The following is a 16,579-nucleotide window of genomic DNA, read 5'->3' on the forward strand; positions in this document are numbered from 1 at the left end:
ATTTTTTTTAATATTTTATTTATTATTTTCATTTTATGCGTATGTGTGTATTGCCTGCATTGTAGGTAAGTGCACCCGTGTTGTGCAATGCCTGCGGAGGACAGAAGAGACTGTCAGGTCCCCTGGAACTGGAGTTACGGGCAGTTGTTAGCTGCCATGTGGGTGCTGGGATTTGAACCTGGGTCTTCTGCAAGAACAGCCAGTGTTCTGAACTGCTGAGCCAATCTCTCCGGCCCCCAGCCTCTGCATATTTTATGGTCATACTTAACTATGTCCTTGTAGTGAGGAGGATCCCTAAATAAAAATAAGCAAGACTGGTATCCCAGTAAAACTTGACTGATGGACATTAAAAATGGGATTTTGTATAACTCTCTTGACCCCGCCCCCCCAACCACTTAACCATGAAAAGGCCTTTCTTGCCTCAGCGTCTATGCAGATTCTGGCAGAAAGCCAGTTTTAACCCATAAGTTGTGGTTTGCCAACTCTTGTTCTAGACCAAAGAGTGTAACATATTTTAAGCATATTAATAAATCAGTGAACTGTAATTTTTAGAACTATTACATGTTTTAAATTATTTGACTTAGACCTTAAGCTTAGGGATGGGGCTGGAGAGCTGGCCCAACAATAAAGGGCACTGGCTACTCTTGCAGAGGACCTGAGTTCAGTTTCTGTCACCCACATGGTGGCTAATAGCCATCTGTAACTCCAGTTCCAGAGGTTCCAACACCCTCTTCTTGTTTTTGTGGGTACTGCACACATGTGACATACATGCAGGCAAAATACCCATATACATTTAAAAAACAAAAATAAATAAAATAAGCTGAAAGGTTAAAGATTAATGAAGTCAGAGAACAAGGATTTGTTATGTTCATTGTGGGCAATATTGTATTAGTAAATACAAGAAACATTTTAATGTCAAGTAATTTATTAATGATTTACAGAGTCAAAGTGACTATCACCTGAAACAAATAGAGAATAGATGTTCACCACTGAGCAGTCTTTACAAAGCCGAGAGCTCTGTGTTGGAAAGAGGAAGCTAGAAGTACTTCAGTTTAAATTCCTGTGGGAAGTAGAAAATCGCTAGCCAGTTTTGTGCCTGAAGATGAATAATCACCTTATGATTTCTTCCTGAGTTTTCCTTGTCTGTTTTAATTATGTCAAGTCATAGAAATAAAACCTGAAATATCTGAAAATGTTAGTGCTGAAGTTAAGGAGTAATATTCTGGGAGCTTTTTTGTTATATAAAACATGATTTTCCAGCTGTTTCATATCAGTATTGTATCACTGAAATTAAATCTAGTTAGACTTTTAAATGGATTGGTCTACTTTAATAAAACTTAAAAAAAATGTTTAGCAGTAATAGCAATGGCGAAGGACAAAATGAGATTCAAGCCTATTACATAGTCTCAGAATTTAAGCATATGCTTTGAGGTTGGTTGAGTTGAATGAAAGAATGTCTAGGGGTGAGTGGTATATTTATTGGTTTTCTAAGTGTGCAACTGTTTACTTCCACAAAGACAGCATCCATATACTCTGATTGAACTTGTCTGCTAACTTTAGCCAGAAGCTGTAGCGAGGCATAGTTAGCATAATACAGATGACTGTCGTCGTTGCTGTTTTTAGCAGAAGCAGTATGTCTGACTGGCTAGCATCTGTTTTCTGTCTTTGTCATAATATGCTGGAGACAGTTCAATTTTCAAAATGTAGGTGACTCTCAGCTAAAAATTAACGAAAATGCTTAAAATCATGGCCTGTAATGTCAACTGAACTGAAAGATAATTTTCAAGTTTAGTTTAACTGAGGAATTAATTTTCTAGAAATGACCAGCTACAGTGAATTTTTCTCTTACCTCATTCGGCATGGTACACACGTGACCCCTACAAAAGAAGAATTTATTTTTATGGATTAGTAATTCTTTCTAACAGGTACATCGAAAAATCAGAGAAGATTCAGATATGGCACAAGATTCTCTGCAGTGCCTTGCCCAGTTAGCTTCTCTGCACGGACCCATCTTTCCCGATGAAGGATCCCAGGTTGATTATCTAGCACACTTCATTGAGGGATTACTGAACACTATCAATGGGTAGGTATGCTTGCCCTTTCTAACAGGAGAGGGAATCTTTCATTTTTCTCCTTGTATTTAGAGTGGGGAAAATAAAGAAACTAAAAATTTTGGCTGTTCCTTGTTCTATGTTTTTAAGTAGAGTTGTATGGCTGATTTGAAACTAATATAGAAAGATGCCTTTAAAAATGAGTAGTGATATTTTTTATGTTTGTAAATGTAGCTTATCTTCTACTAATTAATCCTCATTACTTGATTTGTAGAATTGAAATAGAAGATTCTGAAGCTGTGGGAATCTCCAGCATTATCAGCAATCTGATAACTGTGTTCCCTCGAAATGTTTTAACTGCCATTCCCAGTGAACTTTTCTCCTCCTTTGTTAACTGCCTCACACACCTCACTTGTTCTTTTGGGCGAAGTGCTGCATTGGAAGAAGTGGTGAGTGACTGCTCTAAAATAAATCCCTGCCTGTTTTTCTTATGGAGATTTGTGCTGCCATAATTATTTTAAGTAAGCGGTTGCTAGTAGCTATTGTTAAAATTACATTTTTGTTTATATATGTAAATTAGTGGCAGTGTATGTGGAAACATGGCCTTTAAATTTTTGTGGATTTAAATTATTCATGAAATTGTAATTTTAAGATAATTAGAATTAAATGCTTCTGTTAAAAATCCAAAATTATGTTGAAAACCAAGTTAACAGTGTTTAGCAAGGTTACAGAGTACTGCTGAATAACTTCATGGTATATGGTGTGATTCTGTATAATTAGATTTTTATGTTTATTTTGATTTTTTTATTTGGACTTGGAAATTATGTAACAATTCAGTTATAATCATTGTAGCCATGTTTATTTTGATTAGACAGTTGCTCTAATTTTTTTGGTAACATGGTTTAATAGTATATTTTGATAGACTAATTTACATTAAATTTAAGACTGATGATACTGATTTTTTAATTTTTTTCTGGTACAAATTTTCAGATGCTTTCCAGATTTTATATTTGAATTTAGGAACTATGTGCTAAAACCTTGACAGCACAACTACTTTTTGTAGTAGTTACTGTGATTTTTCTCTATAAAATAGTTACTTGTTGAAATAGATTTTTCTCTATAAATTAAAATGTGGATTCTTTAAAAAGATTGTAAAAGTGAAAACACTGTCGATATCTGTTAAAATTTCATGTTAAATCCTGCATTTGTGTTTTACTCTGACAATTTGACTAGTTTTTTGGTAGCTTTTCCAGAGTGTTCCAAGAATCAGGAATCCAGGAATGATTGTGTTTATATAATTAGGTACTTCTGGGATCTGATGAGAAGATAGGTCAAGCTTCTGGGATTTATGTGATGGAAAAATGTTTCGTAGTGGAGGAGTGGAAGTTTATAGACACTGTATGTGGAATTTGCATTTCGTAGGAGGGTAATTTATGTTCTAAACATGAAAGTTCATATTGAAGTTCAGTGCTTCAGCTTTAGTCAAGCTCCTTCCATACACACAGACTCTAAGCTTGTGGGATTTCACAGAACAGGGCTTTGTTATGGTCTCCTTCTTGATTTTTCTCTTTTAAGCAAGGTGGATTAAAGATTTAGTGTGTTGATCATCCATTTAATACAGGTACCTTTTAGTTTCTGTTTGTAGTTAGTGTTCCTAATATTTTAATAGACTTTCTGGAAGATATATAATAATGTTGATTTGAAAATTTTATATTCATGGTTTATTTATTTTGACTAGGAGACTGACCACTTAATGGACTTTTTGTCAAGATTCAGCATAAGAGTGTTGGAATATAAGAAGTTAGATACACCTCCTGGAGAAGCAGATGTTTCTGGTGCTTGCTTCACAAGAAGGCATGCTATGCTCCAAGTTAGGATCTACCCAATAGGTTTCATTTAAGAAAATAGCTGTTTTAGTCTTTTAATTCATTTCTTTCCATTTATCAGTTTATATTTAACAATTCATTTTAAGACAACTAGTTGCCTTTTATTCGACAAAGTAAAGCAAGTTGTCTGAAGCTTTGCATTCATTGTGGGGATCACACTGGGGAGGCCTGCAGAGGTTGATGTATAGTGTCATGTATAATGATTTATATGAAGACTAAACAGATGCCCCTAAATGTCAATTCAACCTTACTTATTTATGTCTTCTATGTACTGGGGTGTATGCAGCTAATACCAGAAGATTATGAACAAATCCAGCCAAGCCAGATTGAACCCTCTTATGTAATCTTGTTTTCTTGGTTACCCGATAATTGCAGTATTAGTTTGTAATGTATAGCTGTTGTCCTGAGTTGGGAAAGAACTGATCTTTTAAGGAAATTTTTAAAAATTAAACATTTAAATAAGCAGCATGGGAATCAGCATGGTGTGGAGCAATTGTGCCTTTGGAGAGACACACCAGTCTATGGCTGAGTGATCATTACACAGACTCCTGGGCAGCTTCGCATCTCTCAGTGTTTCCTCCTTGGCAGAGTCAGGCTGACAGTTCCTTCTGATTTTTAAATTTTTTTGCAGTGGAGTGGGATGAATTTTGAGACAGGGTCTGGCTGTGTAGCCCAGTGTGTGTTTGTGTGTGTCTCTGTCTCTGTGGTTGTGTTCCCCCCTCCCCCCAATCGTCCTGTCTCTACCTTCAAGTGCTGGGATAACAGAGCTCCCTTCTGAAGTTTTCTATGAAAGAACCTGTTTGAGGCTGTCCTGGTCTACATACCCTTGCCTCTAAAAAAGAAAAAAAAATTTCTGATTGAGTTTCTTTTCCTTGTAAGATAGTATTTATTTTTTCCATATAAGAGTTTTTAAAATTTTTGTTATTAATTTATTTTTTTCAGAACTGTATTTATTTAGGAACACATAATAGATTTTCTTCCTGTGTGATTGTCTTTGATGATGACTATATTGCTCTAGCAAACAGTGGAAAGAACATCTTCATGGGAAGAAAATTTTGTGATAGGAATATGTCTTTTAAATGTGATCTTGCCTCTATATGTTAAAAATACTGTTTGTGGCTGTTCCTTGACAAGCTGTGAACTGGGAGCCTAAAGAGCAATACAGTCTTCCACCAGTTGCCCTGTGACTGTTAAAGTTTCTTGGTATTTCTTGAAGCTGCCTGAAGCCAATAATTTTTTCATTATACCACCCTCAAAATCAAATTATGTGTTGCTGGACCGAGATGGAACAGTATTGTCTTGAAGATTAAAATCCCAGTACTTATTGTTCATATTAACATATCAACTATATTATGAAATATAATCATGAAGTATAATCATTTAAGTTTGTTTAATGAAATTTGAGAAAATGTGGCTTAAATTCTGTACTCTAGTTTGGTCCTTGGTCTCTTTTGTCAGTAAAAAGTTTTGAGTTCAGGCCACAAATAGACATCAAAGAGGCTGTGCAACATGTTGATTCATGTGAACAGAATAATTGTCATGGCAGACTGGTATGCTTTATACCTGTATTTTGGTGTATATATGCTTCTTTATAAGGGGGGATATGGTGATAGGGTGGTAAAAAAAAACACTTGATAAAACTATAAGGAACCCCTCATGGTAGAGTGCCATGCAGTAAAATAATTTTGTGATTTGTCAACTGAGTGAGAGCATTTAAAGGAGGCAAGAGCACATTGATTTTTTTATTTAAAATCTGGCTCATCCTGTTCACGGGTGATTATTTTGTTCAAAGATGTGGTGAAAAGGAATACTACATTGAAGCCAAATTACAGACTAAAGAGTAGAGAACAGATATTTTGGGGTGTATCAGTGATAGGAAGAAAAACAAGAACGATTGTTTAGATGGTGGTATTGGTGCATTTAGCTATGTTGTACAACTTGACCTTTTGTTATGAAAGGATAGTAGATTGAGTTACCCTGCCAACCTCCCTGCCCTTTGTTTCTGGTAGCTGGTAAAGAGCACACTGACACTGTAGAGAGCCGGTTACTGGCTAGCCCCTGCTCACTTGACATGCTTGCATTTCTCTAGATTGCAAGAAAAACTGGATTGAGATACATAAGTATTTTTTAAGCCTTGCATGTTGGAAGAATGCTTCCTTTTAATAATAATAATAACTTTAGTTCTACAAGAATATTTGGAAGAAAACTGGTTACTATTCCATCTTAAATATGTTATTTTTATTCCTGGCACTCTATGTAGACCAGGCTGGCTGCCCTGGAACTCACAGAGAGCCACCTGCCTCTGCCTCCCAAGTGCTAGGATTAAAGGTGTGTGCAACCACACCCAGCTTTGAAAGAAGTTTTTTTTTTAAAGGAAATTTTAAAAATATATATTTTTGTGTATGAGTGTATTGCATGTATGTGAGTAAACCCATGTTGTGCAGTGCTGCGGAGGTCAGAAGAGGGCGTTGGATTCCCCTGGAACTGGAGTTAAGGATGGTTCATAGCCCCCATGTGGGTGCTGGGAATCAAACCCCGGTCCTCTGCAAGAGCAGTCAATGCTCTTAACTGCTGAGCCATCTCTCCAGCCCCTAAAAGAAGTGTTTTAAGAATTATTTGTTTTATATAACTCAGGTTGGATAATTTTACTATGCAGTGTTTTGTGACTTGGATGTGAATCAGTTTTGATGGTTTAAATCAGTATTTTAAGCCTGAACAGAATTCTGGAAATCTAGCAATTCTTAAAATATTGCTACTTTAGAGTAAAATTATTTGCTATCTAACTGCTGTTTCCGAAGATTTGTTTGTAATGCTAATCTTAGACATAAACATATTCAGTGGACCCAGAGTTCAAAAGTGAACACTAGAGTGAAGTAGGGAAGATCTCCTTCACCCTCATGAAAGCCATGGAGTCCCCAACATGTTTGCCCTATTGGACCCCTGCCATATGCCAGGCATGGTGTCCTGTATGTCTAAATTCCTTTGCACTAAGAATTTGTAATTCCATAAATAATTTCAAAAGGAAAAAATATCCTGGTTAATACAGGAGACAACATTAAAACACCTTGTATTAATTATAGTTTGGCTTCTTGATGGTTTTTGAGGGTTGCCTATCTTCCCCACTCCAAGTGATCTATCTATAGGATTTTGGTAACAGCTGCAATTCTTGTGTACTAAATCAATTTCTCTTGGGGGATTTCAGAAGCCAGAAATCTTGTCAGCTGCATAGGTACTCTGAAGTTAAATTGCTTCTGTGCTTTAAGGATTAAAATACAACTAGATAATGGATTAGTTTCTTTTGTCTTTTGACATTCAAATACTTCTAAATTCTTTCCTAAATAGAGCATTCATGAAGTTCTCCTTATCACTTTTTCTTTCAAGTATTGCCATGTTTACCTTAAGGGTTACACATTAGAAAAGAATCTGAATCCAGCAGATGAATAACCACATAAACAAATACGGTTCTTTGAGCCTTTGATCTTTTATATGTCCTTGTTAGTGTTGTGCTGTGATGTGTCATTGAGCATGAGGCTGTGCTAGTACCTATCAGTTTTAAACACTGAAATATTTACATAAAGTAGACATTTTGCCCTATTCAAGTATAAAGAATAATATAGAGGAAGTAGCTCTGTATCAACCACTAGATAGAAGAACTTGTATGTGCGAGCATGGTGGCGCACACCTTTAATCCCAGAACTCGGGAGGCAGAGGCAGGTGAATCTGTGAGTTCAAGGCCAGATCCAGGCCAGCTGTGGCTATAGGAGGGAGACCCTGTCTCAAAAAGAATAACAACAACAACAAAAAGACTAGCATAATGGCTCATGCCAGTAGTCCTAGCACCCCAGGGGCTGAGGCAACAGGATGAGTCTGAGACCAGTTGAGACTATACAGCAAAGAAATAGTGTATTAATAGAGCCTTTTCCCCTCACTTACACTTACCTATGGGGGTGGGGCGGGGGGAGAGAGAGAGAGAGAGAGAGAGAGAGAGATCACCTCCTTATTACTGGAAGCAAGTTTTTGTTCCAAGGGATCCCTCCATCATGTCTACAACTAGACACCACTAGTGAGCATCCTAGCTAATGTGCATGGTACTTTATCCCACCTTCTGTCATCTGGGGTGGTTGAATTTGTTTCTATTCTCAAAGTTTTTCCAGGCTGGAAACAGGTAATTCTAGAGTTGAGTAAAGCTGGGGCATTCCTTAGAAGTCCCTTTCTTTAGAAATAAAAATTTTGGTAACATTAATTGTTCACACCCATCTCATTAGATATTTTTATGTCTGTCAACCTCATTTGCGTACAAAAATAATTTGGGGCACTTGTCTGACATGTGTGAGGCCCTGGGTTTGATCTCTATTACTATGAAAATGGGTGAAGAAAAAATTTGGTGATAAAGTGCTTTCTGATTTCATGGAAAAAATTGAAGTTGTATTGGTTATTTGCTCTTTGAAGAGGAAGAAACATAGGGTGATAGATTTCTATTAGGGATGGAGGTAGAGCTGTTTGCAGCATAATAACCAAATTTGTAACTACTTGTATTAGTTACTTTTCTGTTGCTGTGATAAAACACCATGACCAAGACCGCTTATAAAAGAAAGAGTTTATTTGAGCTTACAGTTCCAGGGGTAAGGATCCATAATGGCAGGGGAGGCATGGTGGCAGGGCAGCTGGAGCAGAAAGCCGGGCACTTAACATCTTCAAGCAGGCACAGGAAGCACAGAGCAACTGGAAATCTGGCAAGGCTTAAGAGCTCTCTAAGCCCACCCCCAGTGACATACTTCCTCTAGCAATGCTGCGCCTCCTAAAACATCTGAAAACAGTACTACCAACGGGGGACAAAATGTCCAAATACTTGAAGCCTATGTGAGACATTCTCATTCAAACCACCATACTACCTTAGTATGAGATTTATTTGTATACTTTCATAATATTTGACATTAGATTTTTGTAAATAGGTAGAAATATAAAGACTATATTTGATGAAGCTCTAGGTTCACAGTAAATTTAGTGAAAACACCAAATGTTCTCCTATCTCTTCATGCACACAATTTCCTTATCACATACCTGTCCCATCAAGCCTATACTGGGGTGGTACATGCAGTGTACATACGTGTACACTATTGATACACCTGCATTGACATACCATCATCACCCAGAGTCCATGGGCTCTATGAGGGCTCTATGGTAGAAATTCTGTGTGTTTGGACAAATGCATAATGGCGTATCTTGCCTTACAGAACCATAAAGTAGTTTAGCCTGACCTCAAAATTCTGTGTGCACCACCTGTTCATCTTTCTCTACTCTTCCCACACTAGACTATGGTAACCACTATGGGTTTTTTGTTGTTTATTTACTTACTTGAGACAGAGTTTCACTATGTAGCCCTGGCTGGCTTAGAACTCACTATATAGACCAGACTAGCCCAGAACTCACAGAGATTTATCTGCCTCTGTCTCCCCAGTGCTGGGTTTAAAAGCCTATGTGACCACACGCAGCCCCAACTGATCTTTGTCCTCATAATTTTGCCTTCCCCGGAATATTCTAACTTTTTTTCTTTTTTAAAAAATTTTTATTTGATTTTTGCAAATTTTATACAATGTGTTTTGGTCATATTCAGGACCGCCCCCCCCCCCAATCTGCATACCTCCCTTAATACTCCCCACCCAATTTCATGTACTCTGCTATGTATATTAAGGCCTATCAAGTCAAATTTATGTCCCCCAAATGCCTTTTGGTGTGGGCCCATCCCTGGAGCCAGGCTAACATTTCCACCCTTAAAGAGAATCAACTCTTCTCCCAACAGCCTTTGGCTGCCATTATTTTCTCTGCTAGGGTTGGAGTTTCTTACCCACACCTCCGTTAATCATTCTTCCTCCTCTTCTGCAGTGATCTCTGAGCCTTGGGAGGTAGAAGTTTGATATAGGTGTCCTATTCAGAGATAAGACTCTGCTATCTCTTATTTCTTTCATGTTGGCTAGTTCTGGGTATCTGGGTTAATCACCATCTGTTGAATGAGGAAGCTTCTCTGGTAAGAATTGAGAGATGCATTAATATATAGGCATAACAATAAATCATTAGGAGTCAGTTTAATACTGTGTCTATTTAGCAGTATAATAGTAATAGGCTTTCTCTTATGGCCTGTGACCTGTCTAGTCTCAGGTTCCTAGGCCTGATATCAGTGTTGGGTATAGGCCATCTTGTGAAGTGGATCTTAAATCCAATCAGAAAGTGGTTGGTTACTTCCATAACTTCGGTGCCACTATTGCACTGGTGGGCCTATCTTGCCAGACTGAAGACATGACATACATAAGCTGTAGAACAAACAGGAAAAAAAATCAAGCTGGTGCTGACTTCAAGACTTCATCTCTACTGACTAGCTTTCCTAGTGCTAGAAGGTGCTATGCATGCCACCTGGAGAGAAAAGTAATCCTCAACCTTGTCCAGCTGTGAATCCTGCATGCTACAACAGAAAGCCCTCTTATACTTGGAATCATGCAGTGATGTTAATGCCTGAAATTAATTGTTAGGGGCCAGAGCAGGTTCCTATACTGAAAGTATTGTTTCTAAAGGTTCACCAAGAGCATTTCACAAAAAGTGTATCACTGTTTTTGGAACTGTATATTCATAATTATCAAAGCATATATGCCCTTTTTATTTCTTCTGTGTTTGAAGCACTGCACATTCACAGCTTTCTACACTTTGAGGTTGCTAAAACACTGAGAGAGAAGTGCCGATAATTGTATTTTGATTACTTTCTCTCCTCTCCATTTTCAAATGGAGTAAAGTGGGGTCAAGTAGTCCCATAAGCTCTAAGCCCCTCTCCAAAGCCCTTCTGGCAGTAGGCCTGACAATGCTCAGAGCATGAGCACATAGTGTCTAGCTTGGTCTCCTTAGTCATCTGTGCACATGTTGCTGGCCAGGCTGCTGGCAGGGTTGCTGGGTTTGAGCCAGAGTGGCCATGGAACAGGGCCAAGGTATTATGAAAAAGCACTAGCTTAGGTTTCACTTCTCTGGGATTAGACTGGAAGATCCAGTTGCCAATTGTCATCAACCAAATTTCTCACACTTTGCCTGATGAGTTACTTTATTGGTATCCAGAAGTGTTTTTTTTTTTTTTGTTTTTTTTTTTTTTGAAAGCTCAGGCTTTATTTTAAATTGCTGTTCAGTGGGTTGGGACTTAGGTAGTCTACCTGGAATTCTGTGTTCTGTATAATACCAGGGGTTCATAGAGGGATTGTTGAAAGTTCAAGTTCTTTTATAATAGAGATCTTTTAAAAAGACTTTTAAATATTTTATTTATATTCTGCATAAGCATACTTAAACTATGATACATGTCTTAAATATGGACTTAAAAACTGCGACCAGGTCTTAAAAAATGTTCTGTTTTTTTTTTTTTTTTTTCCCTTTTGAGACTGTAGTTCTGCTCCTAAGTTCCTGTTAAGATTTGTTGCCAGTCTGTTTATTTTGGCAAGACAAACTGTTAAGACCTAACAAATGATGTCTGCAAAGCACATGCTTTGTTAAGTATATAAACAGGCCACAGATGTTTCTATGGGAAGAAAGTATCTTACTCATTTCAGGATTCCAGTGCTTAGCTGTTAGCAATTAATAAATTTTTGTAGAAGGAATAAAACCACCTTACCCATTGCTATAAACAGTTGAAAACTGATTTAGCATATTAGTACTGGCTTTGTTTTTTCTGTCAAGTGTGTGTTAACTGTGAAACAGTGGGTTTTGTTGTGGTATTTTCACATGTGCACATAACATACTTTGATCACATTCACTTCATTACTCTCATCTATGTCCTATTTTGTATCTTCAAAACCACTGTAGATGATCTTATGATTATTATGTACAGCACATGTATAGTTCTGAACCATTGCAGCCACGGGGACCCACAGCCCAGCTCATGCAGTCCAGTGTCTGGTTGATATCACTAGTGCACTCCTCTCTAGTCTCATGCCTCTTTCTCTTCCCTGCTGTTTCCTGTGACTGAGATGACCCTGTTCCAAGATTTTTTTTTTGTCTGTTGCTTTAAATTCTAAAAAAAATATTTTTTTTTTCATTTCATGTGTATGAGTGTGTTGCCTATATGTAGTAAGTGCACCTTTGCATGCAATGCCTGTGGGGGCCAGAAGAGGGCGTCAAATCTCTTGGAAATGGTGTTACAGACAGTTGTTAGCTACCATGTGGATGCTGGGAACCAAACTCAGGTCCTCTACAAGAGCAGTCAGTGCTCTTAACCACTGAGCCATCTCTCCAACCCCTTGCTTTATACTTTTTAATTGTATTTATTTGTCTTTGTAAGACATGTCATTGTGTGACTATTATACAAAGGTTGTTTTTCCATACATCAACTTTGAGCTTCCTTCTTTTGCCTCTAGAAACAGTGCTGCAAAAAACCATTCTTTTGCATGTTTCCCAGTACACATTTTGGGGCGTTATTCTGAAGTATAAGCTCAGTAGTAGAAGTTTTGAGTCATTGACTGTGTTCACTTTTATGGAACAGAGTGTGTTGGGGTTTGTACAGGTTTTGTTAGGGTTCATGGGTGCGTGGGTGTGTGGAGATCAGCGGAGGATGTTGTACTCAACATCACTGCTCTATCATTCCTTTGAGATAGTGGCTTGCTGAACCTGGAGCTAGGCTGGCAACAGCAAATTCCCCACCCCCACTCCACACCCAGCTTTTTTTTATGTGGGTGCTGGGGATTTAAACTCAGGTCCGTACTCTTACCCACTGAACCATTGCCCCAGCTCCTAGAACAGATTATTTACTAAAGTGATTGTACATGTGTACATCCTCACCAGCAATTATTGCCAAATGAGCAAGTGTAAAATAGTCTTAAGCCAGACACAATAGACTGTGCCTGCAATTCTAGCTACTCTGGAGGCTAAGGTGAGGCGATTGCTTGGACACAGCAGTATCTTGTTTTAAAAAATAAAAGAAAAAAAGATAAAAGAGGGACCTGTGTGATGGAGCAGTGGGTAAAGGTACTTGCCACACAAGCCTGGTGACCTAAGTTCAATTCCTGGAACCCATGTAAAGGGGGGAGGTGAGAACCAACTTCACAAAATTGTCCTCTGGCCCCCACATACATGCTGTGACATGTGTGCCAGGTACATGCACATACATGTACACACTAAATAAAAGTAAAAGAACTTTAACAGTGCAGCTTTAATTTCTTTTCCAGTGGTGGTATTAGCCGTTTCTTCATTTATGTGAGTATCTGGTTCTCACCATCTTTCTTTTGGAATGCTTTCTTCAGAGCCACTTCACTTTTTCCTGTGGGGTTGTTCTGTTTTTGATTTGTAGGTGTTTTTTTAATGTTCTGTGTCCTATTTTTTGTTGTTGTTGGTAATATTTGTTGCCAATCTATTCTCCTAGTTTTGTGGCTCTTTCACTTTGTGGTATGTTTTTAAAATTAAGAATAAACTTCAATTTACAGAAAAATTATAAAATAGTGCAGAATTTTTATGTACTTTTTATCCAACTTTTGTCTGATGACAGATAACGTCTTGCATAATTGCGGTTCTTTTATCAAGACTAAGAAATTAATACCTTAATATTAATTCAGTTATCAAGCTATGGCCATTTTTTTATTTTACTGATTTTTCCAGTAAATTTTTAAATTCTAGGATCCAGTACTGAATATCACTTTGCATTTTTACTTCATGATACCTTTTAATGAACAAATGTTCCTTATCTTAATGTAGTCAGTGTTTTAAGACAGTATCTCACTATATAGTTCAGGCCGGCCTTCAACTTGTCGTCCTCCTGACTTGGCCTCTTGAGTCCTGGAATCACAGGCATTCGTTACTGTGCCCAGCTTTAGTGAATCTTTAGCAATAAAAATTTTTTTTGTTGTTCCTGTTGAATGAGTAAAACCATCTCCTACTGCTAATAACAAATTAAACAGTGTATTTGGGCCCTTTCAGTACTGTTTTAGTTATTTAGTATATATCCATTCACCCTGAAAACCACCATAGATGATTCTGTGACTTTAATATATAACATAGAAGAGTGACCACATCTACTGAACTAACTTTTCTATCATAAATGTGACATTTCTCTGCTAATTAAGGTCTTACTTATTGTCTTACAATAATAGAACATAGTTTTTCTTAACTAGTTTCTATTCATGTTACTGTTATAAATAGTATCTTAATCTTTTTTTTTTTTTTTTTAGGCCGTTGGTGGCATAGAAAAATACAGTTGGTATTTTTGAATACTGGACTGTTAATCTTTTGAAATTTGTATACATTGATAATTTGTCTTTATAGAGTCTTTAGGACTTTATGGATGTTCTTATCATTTGTGACTAATGAAAAATTTCCCTTTTGCTTTTCAATCTTTTCAATTTGTATTGTTCTAGTCTCTGCGTTTTTCTAATGTTAGAAATTGCCCTGAATGTCTGAGTTGACATTAACTTGATTGTGATGTATCTTGTTTTTTTTTTTTTAATGAATTCTTGGATTTATTTATTGCTCCCCAACTTCTTGTTTTCTCTAGATCAATTTGTATATAATTAGTTGCTTTTTATTTTGGTTTGGTTCAATAGGTCTCACCTATAAAGCTATTGAGATTGGTACTTTCTTATTTTATTATTTTTATTTTATGTGTATGAGTGTATTGCCTGCATGTATGTCAGTGCACCCATGTCATGCAGTGCCGCAGAGGTCAGAAGAGGACTTCAGATTCCCCTGGAGCTGGAGTTAAGGATGGTTCGTAGCCACCATGTGGGTGCTGGGAATCAAACCTGGGTCCTCTGGAAGAGCAATCAGTGCTCTTAACCACTGAGTAATCGCTCCAGCCCCAAGACTGGTATTTTCTTTTGGGAAAAGCTTTAAAAACTTTTAATGGTTATAGGAGCATTCAAGTAGGTTTGTTTTGACCCAATTTATTAAGTTACATTTTTCTAGAAATTTGTGTATTAAAAGTTTTATAGTTTTAATATAGTGAAAATAATATGCTTTCTGGGGAAAAACAATCCTCAAACCAATTCTCTAAAGTCTCATCACTTGTCATGTAGTTATGTTACCATCGATTGACTGTCTTTCTTGGCATTTCTAGATTCACATTGAACTGCATAATGCCTTTTAAAATTCTAATTATGGAAGTTTAATAAACATTTCTTATGCCCTATGCCCTTAATCAGTTTTAGGAATTATAGGGTGTTTTATTTTGTTTAGGGTGGGTTTTTTTTTGTTTTTTTGTTTTTTTTGGTCTTTTTGAGACAGGGTCTTCCCTGTAGCCCCAGCTGGTCTGGACCTTGCTATGTAGACCAGGCTGGCCTCAAATTCACAGAGATCTGCTTGCCTCTGCCTCCCAAGTGCTGGGATTAAAGGCATGCACCACTGCACCACCATGCCAGGCTAGAAATTATAGTTTTTTGTTTTTTTTAAGACAGTGCAATCAAGGACAGAGCCCTATAATGGGGAAGTCAGGAGAGCCTTCTAGAAGATTTAACTTAAAAAAAATATATATTTTTTTGTTTGTATATATGTATGTGTGTTTGTGCACTTGTGTATGGGTGCCCATGGAAACCAGATGTTGATGTTGAATCCCTAGAAGTTGGAGTTACAAGCAGTTGTGAGCCACTAGACATGGGTGCTGGGAATGGAACTCTGGTTTTTTGCAAGAGCAACAAGTACTCTTAACTGCTAAGCCATTTCTCCAACTTCTACAAGATTAGTTTTTAACAAGAGGTAAAGACCTTCCCATGGGCTTGGAGCTGTCGCTCAGTTGGTAAGAGGACTTGCCTAGTGTGCATGAAGCAATGGGTTCCACCTCCAGCACCAGTTTGGGTGAGATCACAATCACATGCCTGTATTTTTAGCACCTGGTAGGTGGAAGTAGGAAGATTAGAAGTTTAAAAGTTTAGTTACTTAGCAAGTTCCAGGCCAGTCTGGGCTTCATGAGACCCTTAAGGAAAAAATAAATTAAAATTTTAGTGTAGTTTTAAAATGTAAGACAGTGGAGAAAGTGCGTCCATACATTTTTGGTTGTTATTTTGAGACAAAGATTTCCTACTGTAGCCAAGGCTGGTCTGAAACCTGCAGTCCTTCAGCCTCAGCCTCCTGAATGCTAGGATCGCAAGTATATACTTCCACTCTCTGACTTGTTTGCACTATTTTAGGTAATGCCACATCACACATTCTTTTTTTTGCTTTTTGAGACAGGGTCTCTCTGTAGCCACAATTGGCCTGGATCCCCCTGCCTCTGCCTCCTGAGTGCTGGGATTAAAGGTGCATGCCACCACCCCGGACACATCACACATTCTTATACATAAATTACCACATGACTTTCCTGTTCAGTAGACACGGTGAAGAAGTTTTCATTCTGACACACTTTTCGTGTTTTCTTATTCTTCATGGCTGCTCTTCACAGTTGCTCCTTCATGGATCAGTTAGTCTCCTAGGAAAGAGGGAAAACCTAATGGGCAGAGCAGTTGAACTAGTATTGAAGATGGCCTAAGCCCAGCATGAGACACACCCCTTTGATCCCAGCACTCTGGACAATGAAGCAAAAGGAGTGTGAGTTGAGGCCAGCGTGGGCCATAGCAAGACACTTTGTTCTGGCTAAGACTTTCTTTCTTTTTTTGAGAATTAATTTATTCTTTGACAATTTCATGCACATATATAATA

The 16,579-nt window shown here is 37.6% G+C and overlaps 1 protein-coding gene across 5 annotated transcripts in view; it reads left to right on the top strand.

Annotated features, from left to right (window-relative positions):
* Xpo4 (exportin 4) overlaps positions 1 to 16,579 on the top strand; it is a 158,658-nt gene that overhangs the window by 81,553 nt on the left and 60,526 nt on the right. For all 5 annotated transcript variants that reach the window (XM_029559238.1, XM_029559237.1, XM_029559239.1 and 2 more), the window contains 2 exons: positions 1,926 to 2,083; positions 2,326 to 2,500. In XM_029559238.1, coding sequence (XP_029415098.1) covers positions 1,926 to 2,083; positions 2,326 to 2,500 — 333 coding nt within the window. The remainder of the gene's footprint in view (positions 1 to 1,925; positions 2,084 to 2,325; positions 2,501 to 16,579) is intronic.

Source organism: Nannospalax galili, unplaced genomic scaffold (assembly GCF_000622305.1).
Source record: "Nannospalax galili isolate Female #2095 unplaced genomic scaffold, S.galili_v1.0 scaffold388, whole genome shotgun sequence".
In the NCBI taxonomy this organism is placed as follows: Eukaryota; Metazoa; Chordata; class Mammalia; order Rodentia; family Spalacidae; genus Nannospalax; species Nannospalax galili.